This window comes from Curcuma longa, chromosome 5 (genome assembly GCF_044706935.1).
Source record: "Curcuma longa cultivar G26 ecotype Majalengka, Jawa Barat chromosome 5, ITB_CL_G26_1.1, whole genome shotgun sequence".
Classification (NCBI taxonomy): Eukaryota; Viridiplantae; Streptophyta; class Magnoliopsida; order Zingiberales; family Zingiberaceae; genus Curcuma; species Curcuma longa.
This window is the reverse complement of record NC_133865.1, coordinates 14,000,589-14,028,331: the sequence shown is the minus strand read 5'-3', so window position 1 is coordinate 14,028,331 and position 27,743 is coordinate 14,000,589. Positions and strand designations below refer to the sequence as shown.

Genomic DNA, 27,743 nt, shown 5'->3' with positions numbered 1-27,743 from the left:
GAATTGAGGGGGAGTTAAGGACTTTAAATCATTAATACTTGTGATGACTTGCCTTATTTTTTACAAGTTGCAATGTCTTCTTTTATATTATTACAAATATTTTTTATTTAATTTGAAACCTAAGTTGCCATAATAATAAAAAAGAGGAGATTGTTGATATAGAGAGCACCAGATAATCGAATTTAAGTTTTGATAATGACAAAGAGTTCAAGTTAAGTGTGTGAAGTTATTTGATGAGTTAAACTGAGTGTGCAGGTAGCATAGGAAAGCCCTAATTACGAGTAGGCACAGGAAAGCCCTGGTTGCAGTTAGGCGGTGAAAGTCCTAGCTGGAGGATAGACAAGAAGACCTAATCTGGAGGATTAGGTGGAAGACTTGGCTTAGAGGACTGGGCAAGGAAGTCCTGGTCAGGAGAACTAGGTAGGAAGTCTTGGTGGATCAAGTGCACCAGGCGGAAGTCTAGGCGGGTTTGGAGGACTTGACGTCTAGCGGTGAAAGTTCTAGGGGCCAAGGATCGAGGCTATGTAAAAGTCTAACAAGTCTGGAGGACTTGGTTGGCACAAGGTAAATTCTCTGAGTGGAGTGGGTGAGAACGCATTCCCGGTAAGGGGAACAATAGGCGTCGATCTGACCTAGGATTCACTAGAAACTTGAAGTCAAGACCAAATAGTTTGTTCACTTTCCTGTTACTTTTGTGTTTTGTACTAACTTATAATGCAAGAAAAGATGGGCTGAAACTTTATATTCTAAGCCCCCTTATCTCGATCGAGGCGACCGGACATCCAGATCTCGATCGAGGCGACCGGACATCCAGGCGCCCGGATTGGTTCCAAGCGATTGGACATCAATGGAATAGGCCAGTGAGGTAGTGAGATAGCAAAGTCTCAATGGTCGGGACACCTCAGCCTCTAGGCGCCCGGATCTGGATAAGATGTTGCGGAGTCAAGGTTGATCTGGACCTCCACGTCAGCATACAAGCATTCGAAATGGATGCAGGCGCCTAGAAGTGTTGAGTCAGCAACGTCGAAAGTGGATCAACGTACAATGTAAAGGCGCCCGAAAAGGCTTCCAGATGCCCTGATCACTCAATAAAAGCAACCTCGAGGGGGAACCCTAGAAGCATCTGATTATGACTTTTTAACGACCGTCTACACAAAGATAGTTCATCCAAAATGCTATCGCCACGTCGAGGAGCTGCAACGAAGCTTGCGCATCTATACTCTATCGGTATAATTTTTAGTGCTATACCGTTTTGTACTTAAATTCTAGATCGATATACTTGTTACCGATCTTACGTATTTGTAAAGCGCTTAACTCTCTTTCGTAAGAGGGGAGTTACTTAGTAGATTGCCCGTTGAAAATGATCTTTGATCGTGGGCCTTGGAGTAGCAGCCTATGGTTGTGAACCAAGTAAAACTCCTATGTACTTGTGTTATTCTCTACTGCATATTCTGTTTCACGTACACAAGTTTTATGGATTTGTCGAAAATTATGAAAATGCCTAAAAGCACTATTCAACCCCTCCCCCCCCCCCCCCCCCCCCCCCCCCCCCCCCCCCCCCCCTCTAGCGCTCCTAACAGTCCTACATAATGGGCATTTTGGGTGTTTCAATCTTGATTGACGATTATCAAAAGTCTAACTCATTATTGGTAAAAAATAAAATAAAATATATTATATTAGCATGCATTATTTTGCACAATATGATTATTGAAGATAAAGGGGGAGAGGGGAGTCACATGACAAATTGGTATGACAATAAAGGTGACAAACTCACACAACTAGTCCAGGGCTCAAATCAAGAATTTCATATTATCTCCGAATAAGTTCTGAACTATGTGAACATATTAAATTAATAAAAAAAAATTTCTCCCGACCTAGCCCAACATGTCACCTAAACAAGTCACTTAAATCATGCCTGACCTGACTGTGCTTGGCCCGATACAACAGTTAAACAAATGGCTTAACTAAGTTGTGTCAAGTTTGATCAGCCTATTTTGCCAGCTTATCAAAATATATCTCCATATTAAGCACCCAAGTTATCCAAAAAAAAAGTCTTTTGAAAATAATATTAATAATATTTGTATTCTATAATTTTTAGAGAACAACACGAGATCCATTTCACATATGTAAGTTTCAAAATTCTAACAACACAGTATTTTTGCATTATACCTTCCTTTGTTTCCATATTCAAATGTTTATTTTATCCATTTAAAATTTTATTATTTTCACATTGTCGAATTCAAATATAAGGGCATATAAATATATTGAGAAAGCTTACAGAAGGACATTGATTTTAGATTTAGAACATTCTGAAGTGCACTTTAAATCAAAACTGATATATTCTTGTAAGTCCTTAATGTATTAATGCATTTAGATTTAAATTCGACAATGTAAATTGAGAGCAATATATATTTGAACTTATAAAAATTTAATAAAATTTATCATATGCTCATTATAAAACTAGAACAATGATATTTATTAATCAACATCATCAATGAATTCTTAGGACTTTCATGATTTGAAAAATTTTAAACTTTTAAATTTGTGAATGGTATAGGTCATCAATTGGTTTTAGATAAAATTGGTTGATGAACTTAGAAAATTTTGAATCACTTCAAATCAAAATCAATATAATTCTGAAAGTCTCCTTAATGTATTCATACCCTTAGATCTAAATTCGACCACGTAAATTGAGAACAGTAAAATTTTAAACTTGCAAAGATTTGATAAAATTTATTATTAGCTCGTTATAAGATCTAGGATAATAATACTCACTAACTAACATCACCAATGAGTTACTAGGACTCCTAATTCAAAAAATACCAAATTTTTAAATTTTTGAATGGTGTTAATCCATCAATCAATTTTATCCGAAACTAATAGATATCCTTAGAGAACTAAATAAAATTGACTGATAGATCATTTCAAATTAAAATTAATATACTCTTATAAAAAATCTACTTAATTTATTCATACCTTTATATCTAAATTCGATAGCATAAATTAAAATTAACAAATTTTTAAATCGATTAAGAAAAATTTAAATGCGAAAAGAAAAAAAAATTAGACATAGGGTATAATATGAAAGTGCTGCGTTTTAAAAATTTTAAAACTTAGATAGGTAAAATGAATAATTCATGAAATGAATAATATAAATAGGTGAAATCCATCAACTCAATAATCTTGTACATTCGACTCTACGATCATTTGTGAGAAAGTAAATCAAGAAGTTACAATTGACCACAACGGATGAAGATATTACCTCGATTTCGTCAAGATTCAATCCTTGCCCACTTCAACAAATCTGCTCTATCATAACCAATTCAATTATATCCCGACGGCATAAAATGAATAATACTAAATCTTACTCACACAGTTCAATAAAATATCTATAATACTTTAATCAAATGGTATATTGTATACAAATCCCCTCAAGATTCGATCCTTGCACATTTCAACAAATCTATTCCGTCGTAACCAACTCAACTATACCCCAACGGCATGAAATGAATAATACTGCGTTCAATAAAATACCTATAATACTTTAGTCAAGTGGTAAATTGGTATACAAATCCCCTATGATCGATTATTCCATGTTCACTCATTTTTCGTATCCTTTTAGTCCGTAATTAACCTGTCTAATCAAATTTAACTCAAATTGATACACAGTATATTACGTACATGTATTTTTTAACTAGATATAATGGTTAATACGATAGAACACATAATAAAAATCAATTCGATAATATCATATATTTATTAACTTATATAAAATTGGATTTAAAAAAAAGGATCGGATGTACATGTAAAAGACATACCAAGTACAAGAGCATTCCGCTCCATACAAGAAAACTTCGTGTTACAGAACTTCACCGTCCCCACTAGGCATTACATGTGATCATCCGTAACTCGGACATATGGATGATAAAATGGTTAACTGGCTACCTCGACAGTGTTTAGGGGATATGGATTTCAGAAGCATTCCTCTGTCTTCTTCCTGGCTCGGACAGTTTCCTCCAGACCATCTGCCAGCAATAGTACATAGTTATAGCTCCAACGCAGCAAAGAAGAGGAACACCTATAATGCAACCGCCTGGTGCAAGATTTATGAGCGTCTGCAATAGCAATAGCAAGGAGATGTAGATAAGAATGTGATAGTGGTGTATAAAATATACATACTGTCTTATGGATTGTCATGATAGCTTTTGCTATCGAAGAACTTCAGTTGAATGAATATGAATATATGGAGATTCAGGAACAAGTATGCTTTGTCTCTAACCCTTATAACTCAAAAGTATTGCAGATGCATGGTAATTTGATAGAAAGGTTGAAGAAGCAGGGATTTATTGGGAAAGACTCATTACTACACTGGGCTAAGAATAAGGTTGTATGCAAACTGGACCTGATCAACCCAAACATTACTATACAAGATAAGCCTCTCTCACACATAACCCCTGCATTAAAAGCTATTTTTGAAAAACATGTTAATCAGTTACTGAAGTTGAAGGTGATCAGACCTAGTAAAAGCAGGCATCGAACTATGGCTATGATTGTCCAATCTGGAACCTCAGTGGAACCTGAAACTGGCAAAGAAGTATGTCCTATATGGGAGCAAAGCTGGGGAAAATTCGAGGAGCATATAATACAGAGCAATGGACACTTCCATCAGCACAGCAACAAACAGGTGCGATGCTGGTGTTACCTACAAATATAAGTCTTTATAATGACGAAATTTCCAGATGGAAGTCTATAACTACAAATGTGGTGGATTCGAAGATTTGGACTGATATTAATTCAAAAATTTACTCCAAATTTGATTTGAAATCAGGTTTTCATCAAATTGCAATGGATCCGGATTCTGTGGAGTGGACAGCATTTATCTGCCCGCAAGGATTATTTGAATGGCAGATAATGCCATTCGGATTGAAAAATGCACCAGCCATATTTCAAAGAAAGATGGACCATGTATTCAAAGGTACTGATGAATTTATTGCAGTATACATTGATGATGTTCTTGTCTTTTCTCAAACTGAATCAGAACATATCAAGCATTTAGAAATCATGCAATTTATGTCAAGAGCATGGGTTAGTCTTATCTCCAACCAAGTGCAAGATAGTAGTACCAAGAATAGAATTTTTAGGAGCTAAAATTGGGGAAGGAAAGCTTAGGCTTCAACCTCATATAATCAAAAAGATTACTGAAGTAAAAGATGATCAGCTCAAAGAAAAGAAAGGACTTAGGTCTTGGCTAGAATATTGAATTATGCTAGAACCTATATACCAAACTTAAGTTCTAAACTGGGTCCTCTTTATGAGAAAACTTTAATACATGGTGATAAAAGAATGAAGGCATCAGATTGGGAGTTAGTCAGACAGATTAAGGAGCAAGTGAAAAGTCTGCCTGATCTTGACATACCACCAGAAGGTGCATATATTATACTCGAGACGGACGGATCAATGACTGGATGGGGAGGAGTCTGTAAATGGAAGAAGAATAAGTATGATCCCAGAAGTTCTGAAAAAATGTGCATATGCACATGACAAATTTCCAGTGGTTAAATCAGTAATAGATGCTGAAATAGTTGCGGCAATGGAAACTATGACAGCCTTAAAGATTCATTTTCTTGATAAAGAAGAAAATACGCTTAGAACAGATTGTTAAGCGATAATTTCCTTCCATAATAAGACTGCAAGAAATAAACTCTCAAGGGTTAGATGGCTGGCTTTTACTGATTTCATCACCGGAACGGGGGTAAAGGTACACTTTGAACACATAGATAGAAAATTAAATGTATTCGCTGACACTTTACCCAGGCTAATTATGGAGCCAGAGGTGATAGCAGAATCCTCATCAATTGCTCAGCAAGAGGAAGCATCGGCGTCTACCAAGTAGTATCCGTTAATCAACTCTCCTTGTGATATAAGCAAAGAAATTAAAGTATTATTTTGCTTAACCACTGCTTTTAGCATATCAATAGTTGATGAATAATCACTTGGTTTAGCAAAACCTTTTGCAGGAGCCTCAATAGTATCTGTTGATTTTAATGCTTTCAAGTAATTACTATTCTCTAAGCATCATCCACCAATCAATCTTTTAACTTCCTGCAAAACACCTTCTGCTTTTCTAACACTTTACCTTAATTCCTCAATCAACTTTACTACCTCTTCTTCTATTAATTTTGGCTGCTTAGAAATTTCAATGGCCAAGTTTCTTACTTCAGCCTTAGTGAGAGGTTTATTTGACACAAAATCCTTTTCCAGACTTTTTACAGAAGTCTGTAGCTGAGCTACTTCCTTCTGAAGTTTTCTATTTTCTTCTTCAAGGAAACAGAAATGTTTGAGGGTTACTTTTGAAAGAAGACACACTTTGTTATGGATTACACCAAGGTTAAACAAGAACTTTAGAGGTTGTACAGCTTTTGATCAATACTAAGTTTCTCAATGGTTATCGATAATGCACCTTCCAAGAATTTCCTGTTTATTATCTATGGCAAAAAATTTAGGATTCTTTTTCTACTGAATTAGGACAATAAATGGACAACTGTTGGATATGTCACAGATAGGCCAGACATGCTGTTAATGAAGAGAATCTGTAAGCACAACCTCATATTTGTCAACACTTTGAACAACATAAAACCGACACCTAATGCATGAACAGTGACAAACTTCCATGGTATTGTGTTATGGCATCTTGATTAATGAATGCATCTGGTTCTTGAGAACCTAGCTATGTTCTTACGAAAACCTACAAACCCCCATTGATAGATGCTAGAATTCATAGAGGTTTGAGATGGAGTCTGTTGAGTGTATAACGTATCTAGCCTACTAACCACCAATACTATTCACCCGTTTCATTACTAAATGGTTCTGATGAAGGAAATGGAAGTTATGGTTTGGGATATCAATTGTAAATCAGCTGTTTTTTTTTTTCAGATTTATAATTTGTCTTGGTTCCTTGAAATGAATCCCACACGGATAAACCTTATAACTTCTTTACAATTATCGAGTTAAAGTTATATTTTGTCATCATCATCAAGTCATATTAATCTCAACTATATCTAAGATGAATAATCAGAAACAATGTATTTTTGAAAAATTATGTATACTGTGAATGAAATAACAATTACTAACTCGAAACAGCAGAGATTAGGAAATATCATCTGACAATAACTTTAGTCTGGAGAAAATGTAAGAAATTAAATAACATCCAATTTCTCATGCGGTCAGATTCTCACCATGAAAGCAGCAAGAATATGAACGGCAGGAACCATTACTTGGTCGACTTTCCTCCCATCAGCATATCCATTGAACGCAATAATCATGGAAAAAGTATGAATAATCACAAATACAAGGGAAATAATTGCTGCAGAATAACAAAGGACTAATCAAATACAGAAAAGAAAAGCAAAGTTAAATAGAAGATAAGTATTAATATTAACTGCAATCACTGTCAAATCTCTAAAACCTTACTGCTGAAGAATATTCCACAATTTCTACCGTTGAGGTTTTCCAACTTTCATTTAACTACACGTTATAAGACTTCTAACTATAGTTCTAAAACCTACAAAGGAAGAACCTATAACAAGGTAATTAGCATTGAGATCCTACCTAAGAACCAGCCTAAGAACAAAATCGTTCATCAGATCCTACAATTTAATTAAATTATTCTAAAATAACAGTTGGCAATTATAATTTATTGTGTGCCGTACAGATGTTCAACATGTAGTATTACTATGAGCATTTTAACCACTATCATTCCATTATAATATAGTATAAACAAATATCTGAAAAATAAAATACAATTTTAAAATGCTTCTTCTTTATATAGCAATAAATAACGTCTCTAATGAATGATAAGTATAAAATAGTTGATAATAATAATTAAAAATAATTCTTCTAATTGTTCAAAGGAATCTTATTATATAATTGAAGACATTATGTAATCATATGACATGGAAAAATTGATTTGCAATATATACTGTTATTCTTTAAATTTTAAAATGTATAATTGGATTGAATGTATATATATTTTATCTAATAAAGGTTGTTGGGGGCCAAGATTTTACATAGGAACAGTAAGTAGTCGTACATATCATAGGTTCATAAAATCATACCCTAATTTAGATTCTATCGATAATCTAACTCGGAACAGTTTGGAAACATATGATCATAAGCTCCTAAAGTTTTGATCATAATTTTAGCTACCATGGCCTACACTGGAGGAAGCCAAAACATTAAACTGAGAACTTATGCTTGCTTGTGACAATGGCACCCATAAGTAGTTGGTCCACTTAAATGGATGTCAATGGTAGTAGCTTAGTACTTTCTCAAATTCTTATGAAAAATTAAACCGAAATTGCATGTTTTTATTTATTTGAAAAGGCATAGGGAAAGAAAACATGACAAAATTCGATAAGATACAAACTCTACAAAGGTGCTTCCAAGGGCAAAACACCATGCAAAAGATATTTCAGAAAATAATACAAACTCCATTCAGGACCTTGTTCTAATTCTTTTTTTGCTATCTTCATGTTATGAATTTTCTTTACAAAGGAGTATGCTAAATTTACCAAGAAAACAGTACGAATAGTATTCACTGAGGATTTGTTTTTAAAACAAATTGCTTGAATGATGTCTCCAAACATGAGGGGGACTTGCCCAACGTATTGAACCTTGTGTCGAACATATTATTTTCCTTCCCTTAATACTACTTCCAATAGGTCTGATATTTAATCACTTGAAATGGTTGACTAAATTCTAAGTTATGGTTTTTTATCTATCTCACAGGAACATTCAAGGTGAGGTGCAACACTGCTATAGGAAAATGATGGATCGCAAACCAATCATGAATAGTCCTGTTCAGGTTTTCTAAATGAGCAATGATATATTACATGAAAAATGTAGCATGAAACTTAACATGACACACTCCATGCAATGGGTGCCACATCCATGCAGTGAGACCCACATCCATGCAGTTGAGTGTGTCATATTGAGTTTCATACTACATTTTTCATGTAGCGTATCATTTTTCTTTCTAAATAAATGCTTTGAAAATCAACACCTAAGTCAGAAAAATTTTAAAATCTTGTTAAATCAGAAAAAAGGAAAAATAGTACTAACACAGACACAAATAATGTCTATTTGGATATAATACACACCATCAAATAAAAATGAATGACTGACCTGAAACAAGGAAAAATGGAATCCTTGAGCACCTATCAACAAAGTATGTCGCTGGTCCAAATGCAGGAGTCAAAAGACTAACACAGAAGAAAACAGCATGAGCCACACCATGCCCTAAACCACCAGCTGAATGAGAAATGAAATACCCTCAGTGGATATCCTACCTACAGACTCAGTCAATCTAAATACAATAGATGAAATTTCTTAAAAGCTTACCCAAAGCAATTTGCATCTTATCAGTCCAAGAAAGGCAAGATCTGAATTTTTCTTCAGCAAAAGCATTTAATATGACTTCCAACCTCCTGGTTAAGTTTAAATAAGTAAATTAGATCAAAACACTACGATGTATGATCTAAAAGTCAAATCCTTGTAGAAATATTTAGTGTGATAAGTGGCAACGACTACAAAATGCAACTAGTTATACATCCATGCATGGTTTCACATACTTGTAAAGCTTCCAAAACATAAGCCTTGTAGCTTCTTGAAAACCAACAGATGTGAATATTAAAATGACATATGGCCACCAAGCTGCGGAATTCAGAGGAAGAAAGACTCTCCATGCACCTGATAGGACTATCAAACTTACGAGCCAAAATAGCAAGCTGCAATCAAAAATTACCATCCGGAAATCAGGATACTTTATAGGATAGTTAAAACATGGTGTTAAACAAAAATTGTCTTTGCAGATTCTTCATGCAAGTTTCCTTAAGATTCCATTGCATTGTAACTAATTTCAAAAGATAGAAACCTAAGCACGAAAAGAACATATACATGTATCAAAATAGAAGTCCTATAAAAACAGCTAAATTTGAGGATAAACAGCTGAATTTTCTACAGGAGCCATAGGCTCTACACAGAAGCTATAAAGATGAGACTGAAGTTTGAGGATAAAACCAAGGTTTAAAATATCGAGCCATCTCGGAGTTTCGGTCCCGGACCGGAACGATACAATTTCGGTATCGTATCGTACCGTGCCACTATAGTTTTGATATTTTTAAAATATAAAATATATTAATTAAAATAAAAAATTTAATCTAAATATTTAAAAATAAAAAATAAACTTTTTTGATAATTTTATAGGTTTTAATAAAGCCTATTTAAATTATCTCGAATTATAATTTTGAACTATAGCTAGAATTGATTATTAAAACCTAATTAAATCCTAAGTTTTAAAAAACGAAAAAAAAAGAAAAATCGCGCGATTACGCATGGCCCGCGCACGGAGTGTCGCCGGGCCCCGATGGCATCGCCGACCCCGGGCAGGGCCTCCGGCGGCGTCGCTGGGCTCAGGTGGCGTCGCCGAGGCCTCGCGACGCCTCCGGAGGCATCGCCGAGCCCGGGCGACGCCTCCGGAGACGTTCCCTAGCCGAAATTCCTGTGCCGGCGCGGTGCCGGTGCCTAGGCGGAACGAAATTTTTCGCCCGTATCCCCCGATACGGCACGAAATTTCAATCCTTGGATAAAACAATGGAAGGCTGATGGATAAAAAACAGGTTTAACTACCTAATAAAAACCAATTCATTGCAAGTTACAATAGAAATCCTCAGCTTATTCCTTCAGCACTATGCTTGTGGATGACGATTTCATTACATATTTTATAATGAACAAAATTCTGATCTTGCACAGTTCCAATTATTAACCATCAATTTATCCTCCTTGTAAGATGCTTCATGGAAGAATTTGAACATGTTTAAAAGTAGAAAGAAAACCAAACTCTCTTTCTGCTTCCTCTGTCTTTAATCAAAATCTGGTTATGGTTGTTATAATAATAATATAATAATAATTGTTAAAGACCAATCCGGTATCGAATCCGATAAAATAATATCAGAGACGACATATCTGTCATACTTTCATTAGTTAATAAAATACATAGAAGAACTATTTAAGATAATTAACCAAATTCTTTCCCTTAACATGGTATCAAATCCCATACCAATCTCTTCTACCTTCCATTCCGTGCGTTGGTACTATTTTGTTCAATTGATAAGCAAATCTTCCCTGGAGAACAGAATTGCACAAACTTTTCTTGTTTAGCAACACATGAGAATGCCCAAACTCGCCAAAGACTGCATCTCCCATTCACGCTCAGCACAACCCCGGACAACGCATTGATTTTGTTCATCCCTTAAATTCCCTCGTCCATTGCCCCACTACCGTCTTGATGTGGATGAATCCAAGTTTCCAGCTATTCCCGCCGCCACCTTGACAAGGGTGAGCTCGCTACTGACTGGCTTGACAATGCCAAGGGAACCCAAGTCCTTGGATGCCCCCATTGCCACCACCCTCTTAAGACAATCCACGGCGTGTGCCTCCCGCAGCCCTCGCCCACATGCTCACTCATCAAAGACCATTACATCCGAACATCTCCTGAGTTGAACATCATGAGTCCCCATCCACCTCTCATGAAGCCTTTACCTTAATCCAACTCATCACTACACTCGTCCAGCACTGCCGATTGGGAATCAGTGGATCTTCGCCAAACAAAGACAGTTTCTGGTATATTTGAAGTGGTGGATCTTCTCAATAGAGACAAGTGACTTTCCACTGACCAAACATACTATATCCTTTACCCAAGGGAGCACTCTTCTGGCATTCCAAATTGGCAGATTTAGCAGCAAGTTTGCACTGCCCACTGATGTTTTAGCTGCAAGTTTGCTCCACTGAGCAGAGGTTCAGCATTAGTTACAGGAGGCACACTGTTCCTTGTTCAGATTGGGTAGTGGTGGATCTTCCCCAAACTATCACAATTTCTAGTACATATGGCGTGGTGGATCATGTCAACTGAGTGGCGTAACTTTCCACTTCCTGCCTGTCCAAGCATACCATATCCTTCAACCAAGCCATCACCTAAGAAGCCTTCTTCTGACACTACAAATTAGCAGCTTCAGTTACAAGTTTGCTCTACCCAACTGAGCAGCGTAGAGTATGTATGTTCCTTGTTGAACAATCAAGCTACATATAAACTTCGATGAAATTAATGAAGTAAAGGATAATTATCACACAAAGTGAAAATAAACCTCACATAGAAATTAGCAAAGAAGAAATTTGATTAATCAACACTTGATTATTTACATCACTTTTATAGATTCACTATTGAAAAAACTAGGAGATCAATAATGGCTTGAGAACATATATTTCGAATAAACTCTTACCATATACTGTGCTAAATATACCTATCAAACTCAAGTAAATTATTCCTTTTAAATTAAGTTAACAAACTCCAACAACTAAATTAGAAAATTTATCAAAATTAATTACAAATTTAAAAGTCTAATTAAAGCATTATTAGGTTGTCCTTTCCAAATTATAAAAAATAATATTAGCATAAATTGTGAGCTTCTTCAATTACTCATATTATAGCATCATTTGAACTTTGCCTTTCATAAAGCATAAAGTGTTTGTCATCTTGTTCTTTAGACTTATTTTTCCTTATGAGTTTTCATTTTGTTTAGGGTTTAGTGTTTAGGGTTTGTCCTTCCTTTTTGGTCGCCCCTTCTAGCAAATAAGAAATGTTGTAATCTAACCAATCATGTGGCAAAGATGATGTTCATGTCAGCATAATAGTGACATGGCATGAAAGAGGTAATGTTGAGGATGAATACACAAAATTAGTACCTATGATAAAGTCAATATACAAAGACAAATGCTCAAATTCTCCAACAAATTAGCATATCCTTCATTTGAAAACTGAACTAAAGCTTAAATAAGTTAGCAAGTTAAATAAATAATCATTATAATCAATTTTCCTCATAATAGGGTCATATGAAGTACATATGAAGGATATGAATGCTCCAAAATAGATGAAAATTTAAGTTTCATAAATGCATTATAAAATTTTAGTGTATTGAGTATATTATAATAATTATTATTTAGTACAATTTCATTTCTAGTATCAAGAGATTTAACTCTTAGATGTAAAGTGTAGCTCTCAATTTGGTGGACAGAAGAAAACAAAGAAAATAACTCAGTTGCTTGACACATTAAAACCACAAGTAACCATGGAAGAAAATGTACTGATAAAAGTCTTTAAGTTGATGTATTGCATTAATAGTTGATCATATTTATTTTTCTATGTTTTCTCTTTTAGCTTTTTCGGATATCATGAAAAGTTATAATTTAGAGGATTCTTCTAAAGTTGCATAATCAAGTGTTTCATCTTAAGGTGTCATTGGGAGCTCTTCTAAAATGTCAACAGAGGACTTTGAGTTAAGCTATCAAGAGGCTTCTTTGATGAGTACAACTTAATTAAAAGTTTATTGATTGTAAGTAAACTTAGGATGTTATTTTTGAATTTTGTTCACTTAAAATGTTTAAGTATTGATTTTTATAAAGAAAAAAAACTATTAAATTTAAAATTTGATAAAATCTTGAATTGACAAAAATAGATGAATCGAATCATTGAACATGAAATGAGGGCATTGAGTTTAAGTCGGATTGGTTTTGAATTGAATCCATCAGATAGGCACGGAGATAAGGATTACATGGGTTCAAACTGGAGTCGATTTGGATTTAATTTGACCAAGTTATGACAGAACCAAATTTTAAACAAGTTAAACCAATTCAATCAATTTAAAACAAATTAAGATATTTTTGAGAAAAATTTTTCCTTTCTTTTCCCCTGGGCTCTCTCCATCGCCGTTGCATGCCATGCTTGTGAACCTACCACTCGCCATCTGTGCTCCTCTTTCCACGTGCCTTGATCCCTTCTTATCTTCTTCTTCCTTCATTTTTCCAGCACCAGCAGCCTTTTCTTCTTCCTTTTCTGTTTTCCTCTTCACTATTAAATAGCAGCAGCACCTTGTTGCCTTTTCAGCCAACCAACAGCAACAAAATAATTGTTGTCTTCCGCAGCAACCTTTACCTTCTTTGTTCAGCAATAACACCAACAAATCAGCAAGAGTAATAGCTCTAGCCCCCAATAACAACTGGCGAAGCTAGCCAGGGCCATCGTCAGAGCCCATCGGAGCTAGCCAAGGCCATCGGCTAAGAGGAGAAGGTTCTCCTCCCTTCCCTTTTACTGTCTCAGTAGTTTTTTTTTTTAATTCCTAGAAAGGGCTTCTGTTCTTCCAGCAATGGAACTCCAGCTCCTCATATTCTTCTTCCCTTCACTTGATAGCAGCAACAACGTAGTTGTTGTCCTCTTCCAGCAAAAGTAAGTCCAGCATCTCCCAAGATCCTTCTTCCTTGTTCCAACCAACAGCAGCGAATATTGTTGCTTATCACAGCAAGCATTGCTAATTCTGCCACCCACTGCTGGAGCACCAAAGGAGAGAGCTGACAACTCTTGTGTTGCCCAAACCATGGGGAATCATAGCTTTTCCTTGTTTTTGAATCTTCTGGTTTTCTCATTCAAGGAGATTGTCGTATGTACAATGACCAATTGAGAATAAGAATTGATAAATAATTATTTATTGATATTGAAAAATAATTAATTAATTTGGATAAATTATGATTTTTGTTTAGGTTCGATTCGCTCGAGCGTTTGTATCAACGAAACACCTCTATTGTTTTATCAGTCGAAGGAATATTACAAGGTAACGAGATCAAGATTTGATACATCTTGTGTTATTATGCTATTGGATATCATTTTGAGTATTTGAGTTATTTTCGTATTATACATATAGATACGAGTTCGAATGAAGCACGGTGACCCGTCAATACTCGAAACTTTTGTTGTAAATAAAAGTGAATAAATTCTATCATTTGACTTGTTATACATTTTCTTGTGCATGAATAACTAGATAAATGGATTATTATGCTTATATGATTGTTTTCACAAATGGGATAAAAAGTATATTTACAAATAGCGAAATGGGTTAAAATAATTAAATCATCAGAGGATCAATAATTGATATTATTTCATATTCACATGTGGGTTCATATGGGGATTAAGATGGAAATGATTATTTTAAATATTAAAATAAATATTCTGACTTATTCTTCGGTTGATACTTATGTTTAAATTTACTTGACCTTCCATATTATTGATATTTCTTATTGTTGGAACACGTAGTTTTATGTTTTATAACTTTTACATGTGGATATGATATCTTAATCAACTACCATGATTCATATGAAAAGTTTAATTTGGGTTGGTCATTTAGATTAATCGATAAGATGTGAATTTAAAATTGAACAATTGTGATAAATGAAGAAAATGAAATACTAAAAGTAAAAACTTTGAGCCTAACCTTATTCTAGAATACCTGACGGCCCACATGAGTTGTGGTAGTGTGGGTTGCCCGCGGTCAGCATCTATTTACGCAATGATACTTTATTATTGTATTCCACCTGTGAGGGGGGCTTTTTGCCCATACATCAAATAATATTTATTACACTTTAAGGATACTGGCTCTAGTGATTCACTCTTAGTTGATTTATCTAATTTAGATCATTAATGATATTTATATATGTTGATACTCATATAATTTGTGATAGTTATCCATGTTGATATTATACTATTAATGACCAGTATATGTTGATTAAATGGTGATAATTGAGAATTCATCTTAATTGATGATAATAGATGATAATTTTTAACTCTAAATTTCAAGATAAAAATGCAAGATGATTATAGATATGCATTTATATATCAATTGAGAACATAAAGAAGAACTTAAAGTTATCATAAAAGATTATGATCTATTCTATTCCTTGACCTCTTAAACAAGATTAAATTCATACACATTTATTCTGATTACTCACTTAGTCATTTGTGCTTACTATCTACTTTCCTTAGCCTCCAGTTTTGCAGGCACATGCACCCTTTTTGATATTATAGTTAATTTTAGCTTATACATAGAGTTGCTCAAATATTTCGACCTGCTGATTCCTGATTTAGTTTGATGTTTATTTTGTTGTATTTACATTTTGTTTCATTTGTTATTTTATTCGTACAGTTTTTATTGTATATGAAGAAAATGATATATAAATAAATAAATTTGATGAATTTCATTGTTATCTTGTTTATATGGTTCTAATAGATCTCTTTTATTATACTATCACCAAGTGGAGTACCTTCTAGTGTGCGAGAATTACACCCCTGAGCATGACAGTTTTAGTGGTATTAGAGCTCAATTTGCCATTTTTGTAAGTGGGTTTTGGTTTTATTTCTTGATTTTTGTTTTCTAACTTTGTGGTTTCTAACAAAGGAAATTAAACACAAATCGAGGTGTATCTCTAAGCTATGGGACCTAGATGTTCTTTTATTTGTTGTTTAAGTATTTTTAGATATGATTGATTATTAAGATTTAGTTGATTCTGTCAAGCAATGCCATGAGGTGGAACTATTTGTGGTTGGGGTTGTATCGATGATCTTAGTCGCAGCCATACACATAAGCATGCATTTGTTGATCCAAAAGTTGGTCAAGGTATGGATGATGTATCTATCTCCATCTTGGAGACATATTCGAACCCTAGTTTGATTTCAAGTGGGCAACCATAATAGGCTCTGAGAATTGGTGATGATAACACCATCAAGTGAAGTATTAATGTCAGATTAGGAGATTAAGAGTTATCCCTTGGACTTCAATAGTCATGTCCTTATAGTGGATCTATAAGTGCTATAGATTACTAAATTCGATATTATTCTGAGTATTGATTGGTTGTCAGAGCATTATGCCACTAGGTGGGAATTTATTGGGATTAATGATTGAGGAATATCTATTATTTCAAATCTCCCAGCTCAATAATTATTAGCTCAAGGATATAAGGGATATCTTCTTGCCATTAAGTTGCTTCTTAGCATAGCTTTAATATTGAAAGCTCCATATCGGATGTAACCAAGAGAACTAGAGGAACCAAGGATTTTACCAATCTTAGTGTTTCTCCTTGGGGTGCTTTAGTTCTTTTTCTTAAGAAGAAAGATGGATCCTTCTCGAGGATATAAGAGATATCTTCTTGCCATTGAGTTGCTTTTTGGCACAGCTTCAATATCGAAAGCTCAATATCAGATGGAACCAAGTGAATTGGAGGAACCAAGGATTTTATCCGTTTTAGTGTTTCTCCTTGGGATGCTCCAGTTCCTTTTGTTAAGAACAAAGATAGATCTTTGAGGCTCTGCATTGATTATACACAGTTAAATTCTGTAACTATCAAGAACAAGTATCCTTTATCAAAAATAGATGATCTATTTGATCAGCTTAAATTCGGTACTCGAAGATCAATTTGAACTCAAGCTATATCATTAGTTACGGATTAGAGATACAGATATTTCGAAGACTATCTTCCATACTCAGTATGGATATTTTGAGTTTTTGATAATGTCATTTGGGCTTACCAATACTCCTGTAGCTTTTATAGAAAATCGGGTATTCTTGGATTATTTAGACCGTTTTGTAATTATCTTTATTAATGATATTCTGGCATATTCAGTAGAGGAGCATAAATAGCACCTCGGCATGATTTTGGAAACATTACTGAAAGCACGTTTTTATGCAAAGTTCAGTAAATGTGTTTTTTGACTTACTTCTGTGAAATGTTTAAGACATGTAGTTCCTAGCAAAGGTATTTCAATAGACCCTCAAGGCATATTTGGTTGAAGATTACTGCTGATAACCTTGGTTATCTACCTAAGGTTATGTTATTTAACTCTATTTGATTTAAGTAATGAGTTATTCCCAAGTAATGGAGCATACCTACCGCGTCAGCAAGTGAGGGCATATAACCTGAAATGTGATGACCTCGGAAGTGTGAGGTTTTACATGATTCCAAGGTTAACAAAAAAAATTTCCAAAATTATCCTCTAATTTTTGCCCTTTCGGACAAAAATACCCCTAAAATTTTATCAAATCTCAATTTGCCCGAGATATAACTAAGTTTTTGTTGCATTATCTAGGGTTGAACAAAATAATATTAGATTATATTTTATTCCTAATAATCACATAACCAAAATTATGCATGATTATTTAAACCAAACGCACTCTCAAAAGATCAAAGCGGTTGTCATATGAGAACCACTAAAGTCAGTATAGGAGATTCATAATTTTCTCGAACTAGTCGGTTGCTATCGGAGATTTGTTGAAGGATTAACATTGCCACACTTTTAATCCAGTTGACTAGAAAAGTGGTCAAGTTTACTTGGACTAAGGCTTATGAAGCAAGCTTTCAGGAACTCAAGCAGAGATGGTGAGTGCTCCAATGTAGTTATTCCCTCTAGAGGGGATGGATTTATTCTTTACACGGATGCACCTATTCATGAATTAGGTGTTGTTTTAATGCAGCATGATTGAGTGGCAATTTATGCTTCTCATCAGTCATGAGAAGAATTATCCCGTACACGATTTAGAGTTAGCAGCTATTATTTTTGCCCTCATGATTTAGAGACGCTACCTCTATAGAGTTACCTTTGAGATATTCACTGATCACAAGAGTTTGAAATACTTTTTTACACGAAAAGAGTTAAACCTTAAACAGAGAAAGTCGATGGAGTTTTTGAAAGACTTTGACTGTACTATTAACTATCACGCTGGAAAAGCTAATGTAGTAGTAGAGGCATTGGGTAGGAAGCCTAGAGGAATATTGGTAAGTCACAGTGTAGCAGTTACTAAGATAGTCAGCCAATTTTCAAAGTTAGATTTGACTGAAGTAAAATAGTCACTATGTGGTATATTGGTCTCATTGATCACACAATCCCTATTGGTTGAGCGGATCAGATGGAAGATAAATATATCAGGACTATAGCTAGTGAGTTGGAGTTAGGCCCAAAAGCAGAATTTTCTCATGATATGATTTTCAGAAGGCATTGAATATTGAACTGTGTTTTAGCACTGATTTTCATCCTCGATTGATAGACAATTGAAGCATACTATCCAAACTTTAAAGGATCTTTTGTGTGCTTGTGTATTAGATTTTGGTGGTAGTTGGAAGGAGCATCTACATTTGATCAAGTTTGTCTATAATAATCATTACCACTCTGCTATTCAGATGATATTTTTTTGAAACACTCTATGGCAAAGTATGTAAATCTCCTATATTATGGAATGAGGTTGGGAAACGTCAACTCTTAGACCCACAGAGTATTCAACAGGATGCTGAGTTAGTATGTATTATTAGATAGATACTGTTGACTGCTTAGAATTGACAGAAAAATTACACAGACCGAAGACAAAGAATATTGAAATTCGCAATAGGTGATCGTGTATTCCTTCATGTTTCACCTATTAAAGGAATTAAAATATTTGATTTGAAAGGGAAGTTGGCTCCTAGATTTATCAGACCTTTTCAGGTCTTGGAGCGGATTAGTGTCATTACATATCGACTTGCATTACCCCTTGCTTTAATAGAAGTTCATAATGTCTTCCATATTTCTATGCTATGGAAGTATGTTTCAAATCCAACATATGTACTGGAGAATCTCACAGTTCCATTGCAGCTTGATGTGACATATGAAGAATTTCCTGTTTGTATTCAAGATCGCAAAGAACATCATTTACGGAACAAATGGATATCTTGTAAAGGTCGAGTGAGAGCACCACTTTGATCGAGAAGAAATTTGGGACCATGAGGATGATATGCCCACCAAATATTCCCACTTATTCAGCTCATGTATTGATTCTCCTTATTTACTTAAATTTGGAGATCAAATTTCTTTTAGTGGAGGAGAATGTTAAGTGTTGATTTTTATAAAGAAAAAAACTATTAAATTTAAAATTTGTTAAAATCTTGAATCGAGAAAAATAGACAAATCGAATTGTTGAATACGAAATGAGAGCATTGAGTTAAAGTCGGATTAATTTGATAAGGATTACATGGGTTCAAACTGGGATGAATTTGGATTTAATTTGGCCAAGTTTTAAACGAGTTAAACCGGTTCAATCAATTTAAAATGAATTAGGGTATTTTTAGAAAACTTTTTCTTTTCTTTTCTCTCGAGCTTTCTCTCCACCACCGCTACATGCCACACATGCGAACCCGCCGCTCGCCACCTATTCTCCTCTTTCCACACACCCTAATCCCTTCTTATCTTCTTCTTCCTTCATTTTTCTAGCACCAACAGCCTTATTTTTCCTCCTCTATTAAATAGCAACAGCACCTTACTGCCTTTTCAAGCGACCAATGACAACAAAATAATTGTTGTCTTCCACAACTTTTCTTTGTTCAATACCAACAAATTAGCAAAAGCAACAGCTCTATCCCCCAAAACAACATATGTACTGAAGAATCTCACAGTTCCATTGCAGCTTGATGTGGCATATGAAAATTTTCTTGTTTGTATTCTACATCGCAAAGAACATTGTTTGTGGAACAAATGGATATCTGGTAAAGGTTGGGCGGGAGCACCACTTTAATCAAGAAGAAACTTAAGGCCATGAGGATGATATGCCCACCAAATATCCTCACTTATTCTCCTCATGTACTGATTCTCCTCATTTACTTAAATTTGGAGATCAACTTTCTTTTAGTGGGGGAGAATATCAAGTGGTGATTTTTATAAAGAAAAAATATTAAATTTAAAATTTGTTAAAATCATGAATCAAGAAAAAAAGACAAATCGAATTGTTAAACACGAAATGAGGGCATTGAGTTAAAGTCAGATTGATTTTGAATTGAATCCAATGGATAAACACGGAGATAAGGATTACATGGGTTCAAACAGGGGTCAATTTGGATTTAATTTGGCTAAGTTTTAAACGAGTTAAACCCGTTCAATCAATTTAAAACGAATTAGGGTATTTTGAGGAAACTTTTTCTTTTCTTTTCTCTCGAGCTTTCTCTCCATCGTCGCTACATGTCACGCATGCGAACCCGCCGCTTGCCACCTATTCTCCTCTTTCCACGCACCCTAATCCCTTCTTATCTTCTTCTTCCTTCATTTTTCTAGCACTAACAACCTTATTTTTCCTCTTCTCCATTAAATAGCAACAACACCTTGCTGCCTTTTCAAGCGACCAACAACAACAAAATAATTGTTGTCTTGCACAACATTTCCCTTCTTTGTTCAACAATAACACCAACAAATCAACAAGAGCAACAGCTCTAGCCCCCAAAACAACTGCTAAAGCTATCCAGGGCCGTCACTGGAGCCCGTCAAAGCTAACCGAGGCCGTCAGCAAAGAGGAGAAAAATTCTACTCGCTTCCCTTTTACTGTCTCAGTAGCTTTATTTTTATTTTTATTTTTATTTTTATTCCTAGTAAGAGATCTTCTGTTCTTCCAACAATGGAACTTAGCTCCTCATCTTCTCTTCCCTTCACTAGATAGCAGCAATACTTAGTTGTTGTCCTCTTCGAGAAAAAGTAAGTACAACATCTTCTCAAGAATTCTTTCTTGTTCCAACCAAAAGCAACGAATATTGTTGGTTGCTTCTATTCATCGCAACAAGTGTTGCTATTTCTGCCACCCACTGTTGGAGCGCCAAGGCAAGGGCTGACAACTCTGGTGTTGCCTAAACCAAGGGGAATCATAGTTTTTCCTTGTTTTTGAATCTTCCAGTATTCTCATTCAAGGAAATTGTCATATGTACAATGACCAATTGGGGGGTAAGAATTGATAAATAATTATTTATGATATTGAAAAATAATTAGTTAATTTGAACTAATTATGATTTGTTGTTTAGGTTCGATTAGTTCAAGCATTTTGTATCAACAAAACACCTCCATTGTTTTATTAATCAAAGAAATATTACAAAGTAGTGAGATCGAGATTTGATCTATCTTATGTTATTATGCTATTGGATATCATTTTGAGTATTTGAGTTATTTTCGTATTATATGTGTAGATACGAGTTCAAGTGGAGCACGGTGAACCGTCGACACTCAAAATTTTTGTTATAAATAAAAGTGAATAAATTCTATCCTTTGACTTATTATACATTTCCTTATGCATTAATAACTCCATAAATAGATTATCTATGCTTGTATGACTATTTTCACCAATGGGATAAAAAGTTTATTCACAAATACCGAAATAGATTAAAATAATTAAATCATCGGAGTGTCAATAATTGATGTTATTTCATGTTCACATGTGGATTCAAATAGGAATTAAGATGAGAAAGATTGTTTTAAAAATAAAAATAAATATTCTGACTTATTCTTCGATTCATACCTTACTTCAGATTTGCTTGAACTTTCATATTAGTAATACTCTTATTGTTGGAACTCATAGTTTTATGTTTATAATCCTATGACGACATCTTAATCAATTATCACGATTCATACAAAAAAGGTTAATTTGGGTTTGTCATTTAGACTAATCGATAAGATGTGAATTTAAAATTGAACAATTGTGATAAATGGAAAACATGAAATACTAAAAGTGAAAACTCTAAGCCTGGCCCTATACCAGAGTACCTCACTATCCACATAAATTGTGATAGCATGAGTCGTCCACAGTCAATATTTATTTGCATGATGGCGCTTTATTATTGTATTCTACTAATGAGAGGGCTTTTAGCCCATATGTCAGATGACATTATTACACTCTAAGAACACTGACTCAATAATTCACTTCTTAGTTATTTTATCAGTTTTAGATCATTGATGATATTTTGCATGCTAATACTCATGATTTGTGATGATTATCCATGTTGATATTATACTTTTGATGACCTATATATCTATTGATTAAATGATAATAATTGAAAATTCATCTTAATTGATGATAACATGATGATAATTTGTAATTTTAAATTTCAAGATAAAAATGCAAGATGATTATAGATATACATTTATATATCAAGAACTTAAAGAAAAACTTAAAGTTATCATAAGAGATTGTAATCTACTCTACTTCCTTGACCTCTGAAACAAGATTAATTAATGCACATTTATTCTAATTACCCATTTAGCAATTTGTGTTTATTGTCTACTTCTCTTAGCCTCAATTTTGCAAGCACAGACACCCTTTTTAATATTATAGTTGATTTCAATGTGTACATAGCTCAGAAATCTCGATCTTGATTCCTAATTTGGTTTGATTTTTATTTTGTTGTGTTTACGTTTTATTTCATTTGTTATTTTATCCGTATAGTTTTTGTTGTATACAAAGAAAGTGATATATATAAATAAATAAATTTGATGAATTTCATAGTTATCGTGTTTATATAGTTTTAATAAATCTCTTTTATTATATTGTCACCGAGTGGAGTACCTCTTAATGTGCGGGATTACACCTCGGAGCATGACATGAAAAATGTTAGGCAGTCGTCTCTTAAAATTTGGTGGGACATATTTTTTCATCGTCTTTTCATTTCATGCCAATGTGTGATAGTCTCTTGTTTTGGTCTTTAATGATCGGGATAAATTATCAATTTTTTCAACCAACTACTAAGTGTTGAATTTAGCAAATTGTACTTATTGGTTAGGTTATATAGGTTAAAATAATTTTTAATATCATCTAACCAATTAAGAAATATATTAGATTTAATGACCTAGATATTTCCCCCACTCATTAAATCCGATCAATATCTAAATAGAAATTGCCCCTACTCACCAAAATCAGCATACTAGAGATCATATATAGGAGTTAACTCAAGAGTCTACTAGCCAAAGAAATTGAAAACAAAGATTCATAATGGAAATAGCTTGGTCATAATCAAGGATCTCAGTCTCTAATCAAAAATATGTTTTTGGACCTTCGATGCAAGCCAGCAGACACTCCATTGATTCAACAATCAACCTAGGAACCAAAGAGTGTACACTAGTTTATAAAGGCAAATATCAAAGACTCATGGGCAAGCTCATATACTAATCTCACACAAGCTACTCAGTTATTATGGTGAGTCAATTAATGAGAGATCTAAATGAAGAGCATGTGGAGGCAATCTATAGGATCTTATGGTATTTAAAACTAACACTAGGAAAGGATTTGTATCCCAAGAAATCAACGGGTATTAAGATATATAGTGATGCTAATTGGGCAAGATCAATAGTAGATTTAAGATCAACTTCCAACTAGAAACTTAGTTATATAACGTAGCTAATTGGGCAAGGTCAATAGTAGTAGATCGAAGATCAACTTTTAGCTAGTGCACATATGTATAGAAAAATGTAGTTACATGGTGTAGCAAAAAACAATCTATTGTGTTAAGAAGCAATGTAAAACTAAATTTAGAGCAACGGTGTGGTGTGTCAAGAAGCAATGCAGAAACTTAATTTAGAGCAATGAGACATGGTATATGTGAAGGGATGTGGCTATGAAAACTTTTAAAAGAGTTAAGGATTGTTATTGAAAATATTCTACGATAAAGAACCAATGCATCATAATCATAATCATGATATATGGAGATTGATCACTATTTCAAGGAAAACATAAAAGAGACAATAATCAAGTTACTATAAGTGCCAACTAGTCTTTAGACCTTGTCACTAAGGCTCTAACAAGGAGTAACTTCGAAAATTTAATATCCAAACTAAGCTTAATCAGCATCTACAATTTAGCTAGAGGGTGAGTGTAGAATCATGAAATGAAGAATATTTCTTGCTTCCTTGTATAATTACAATTAATTAGCTAATTAATCTCCTAGGATACGTTAATATAGGCTACTTTTCCTCTTTATATATATATATATATATATATATATATATATATATATATATATATATATATTTGTTGTAGTTGTTTCTTTGATAAGTTATCTTTCCTTATTTTGCTGTGTTATCATCTATAAGTTACGGTTGTATAATATATTCTGATTTAAAGGAATAAAATTCCTCTTCTCCAATTTCCTCAACATGATTTCTAAGTTACTATCGATTTTGTGTCGATTATGTTCTTCCCATGTCGGTTCAAATTAGCTATCGCTAACTTTGTATCTTCATATGACACGATTTTATTTCTTTAATGCCATTGTTGACTTAAAGATTCCACTCTGTTCGACCTTTTATACTTCTACCATATGATAAAAAATCTTGTTATAATAAATTTAGTTTAATCTCTAGTATCTTGGATTTATTTTATTTCTTTATAGGTTTGCTTTACCTTTCGATTTGTATTAAATTGAACTAAATTGCATGATTCTTTTCATTTCTAATTCATATGTAAGGCTTGTATTGTTTTATACATGAATTACAATCTATTGTATGATGAAGGTTGTGCCAGAGTTTTGAACTTTAATAGGGACAATACTATTTCAGTATCATTTTGACATATGATGTCAGTGGAGAATCGGAAAGAGATAGAGAAGGAGATGAAAAAGAAGAAGAGAATACATATAAATAGCTAACTTCAGACTTTGTGTCAAATCCAGAATGATACATTGGCATTGCATTATATGTACATAAGCTATACAAATGACAAACATTATGCCAATTCACCTTGACACATTTTGTAATATGTCAAGTGGTGATGAGTTTCAATATGACATGACAACAACATAGGAGAGATTAACTATGTAGAGTAGTTTCAAATTTCAATAATCTATGCTGACTAATATCAAATTTCAGTATCTTTTGATGTATTGTCTAACACAATACAAGATTTATGCATGATAAAAATTGTATATGATATGATTTTGGTAAACATGTTATTTACATTGCTAGTGATCTAGTTTCTTAGAGCAAACCAAGAATATTAAAGTTTATAGCCACTACATTAGAGACACTATGATGATTAGGACCTCCACTCCCATTATCTATTTTGAAGATCAATTGGTTAATTTCTCCACTAGAGGACTTAGTTTAACACATTTTTCTACTGCATTCCAAGGTTGCATTATTACCATTCATAGCTAAAAGAGTTAGAATAGTCAATATAGCAAATCACGTATAAGTTATTTTATATTTCCTTCATGTATTGTTGGACTATAGAAGGTGCATCATACATATCGTATTGATTGATTGAATAATATTATTTCCACTCAAGCCCTCTTGACGTTGACTCAAGGTGTAACAGCAAGAGACATCTAAACAGAGACATTGAAATAAATACATTTAGAAGAGAATTTTTTAATTACAAAAGATGGTAAACTAGAAATGCTTCATCCCTTAACTTGTGAAAAGGATGCCAATACCTAAAGATGAGAGCTATATACTAGGTTGAAGCAAAGTGATTTTTCTAGGAATAGCCTCCCTCCATTTCTTTTTCTCCTACTCGTTATTATCTCGATTCTAAATTGGCTAGTTCAAATATATCTAGGCATCTAGCAACAGACCATATCTCTTTCTCGCTTGCACAACTCAACAAAATCAATTTTGAATTAGAATCCCACAAATCATTTATGGATCAAAAAGTTAACTATTTCGTATTTAGATCAGTTCCAAATTTATCTTTATCGATATCTAGTTCATTGACAGACCCACTACAAATGCAAACATCAAAAGCCACTTCTATCAAATTATGCACCCTAGCCACCAAATACTCTCCTATTGTTCACTTAACAAACATTAGACTACTAGAAACCACCCATCTGCAACCACTTTTTTCATCACTATCATCAAGTAAACAATGATCTCCAATAGAGCTAATTTGCCCTTCATCTTGATTATTCTGTTGTTATCCAATACATTCATTCCTGTCCAATCCCCAACATTACGGTAAGCTATAAAGCAACTCAAGACAAACCAAACACCATAGGAACAAAGATACAGATAAGGCATATAACCACAATACCACTGCAGAAATAATCATAGGCATCAAACTTGCAATTGATGATAACCATTGCAATCCAAAAGACTAGTTAGGCTCTAGCTATCAATTGTAAACAAGAGAACCAACCCTTTTATACTGACAATTCCAGTAACCCCCAGCAGTTCAATCAAAGTTCATACAAGAATGATAAGCACACACAACCTACAAAACCACAAGAAATTTGATCTCTTCATTTGCATAAAAATACACACTTTCCCCATGGAAATCCAACAAATAAATTGGCAATCAAACAAACTACTCAATTACCGATCCTCACAAAAATTAGATTAAGAGGAAAAGGTAGCTGGTCCAAATGGTTGGATTTTCTGTTAAACCTATTAGATGTGAGAACGAAAAGGAATGTGAAATGCGGGGATGTGTCTGCGATGGCGAAACCCTAAAACAATGTCTTTTGGCTAGTAAATATGAAGCTAGAGTGTAGAAAAAGACGAAGGCATAAAACCTGGCAAGAAGGGTGAGGACGAGGAAGGGTTTCTTGGCGACGATGGCGACAAAGAGGGAGAGAGCGGGGCCGAGCGATATTAGCACGTACCCCAACCCCGCCGCCACTGTCATCAGATCCGATCCCTATCACGACTCCTCACCGTCACCGCCTTCACTTCACGGCCGACAAGCAACCGACAGCCGGATTCGGGACTTACCGGGCAGCAATCCCCTTGCGAGCTTGCTTTCTCGCGGCTGCTATTTCCGCACACCTCAACAGGGCGAGAAAAAAGCACAGGGAGGCAGAATCATGAGAAAAGCAACTTGATCCTTGTTTACTGGATTTACTCCACCGGTGTTTTTCAGATTAAGTTAAATTGACCCGATACTTGGGGCCAAACCAGTAATTAATGGACACTTGATCAAGTAATCAATATAACGAGTTGGACTTCCGAGATATAGTTAAATTGATTACGATAAAATAAAATTATTAAAGTAAATAAAAATTGAATCTTGATAAAATCAAAATAATACCATCTTCTATCGTGA

At 34.2% G+C, this 27,743-nt stretch overlaps 1 protein-coding gene across 1 annotated transcript; it reads right to left on the bottom strand.

The window, feature by feature from the left end:
- Positions 1-3,779: 3,779 nt before the first annotated feature.
- Positions 3,780-27,501, bottom strand: LOC141829614 (gamma-secretase subunit APH1-like). The gene is made up of 6 exons (XM_074717128.1): positions 27,214-27,501; positions 9,630-9,785; positions 9,400-9,485; positions 9,184-9,309; positions 7,236-7,363; positions 3,780-4,115 (listed from the first exon to the last, which is right to left on the bottom strand). Exons 1-6 carry the CDS (start codon positions 27,324-27,326, stop codon positions 3,957-3,959), a joined length of 768 nt encoding a protein of 255 aa, XP_074573229.1. The 5' UTR covers positions 27,327-27,501; the 3' UTR covers positions 3,780-3,956.
- Between the last annotated feature and the right edge of the window lie 242 nt (positions 27,502-27,743).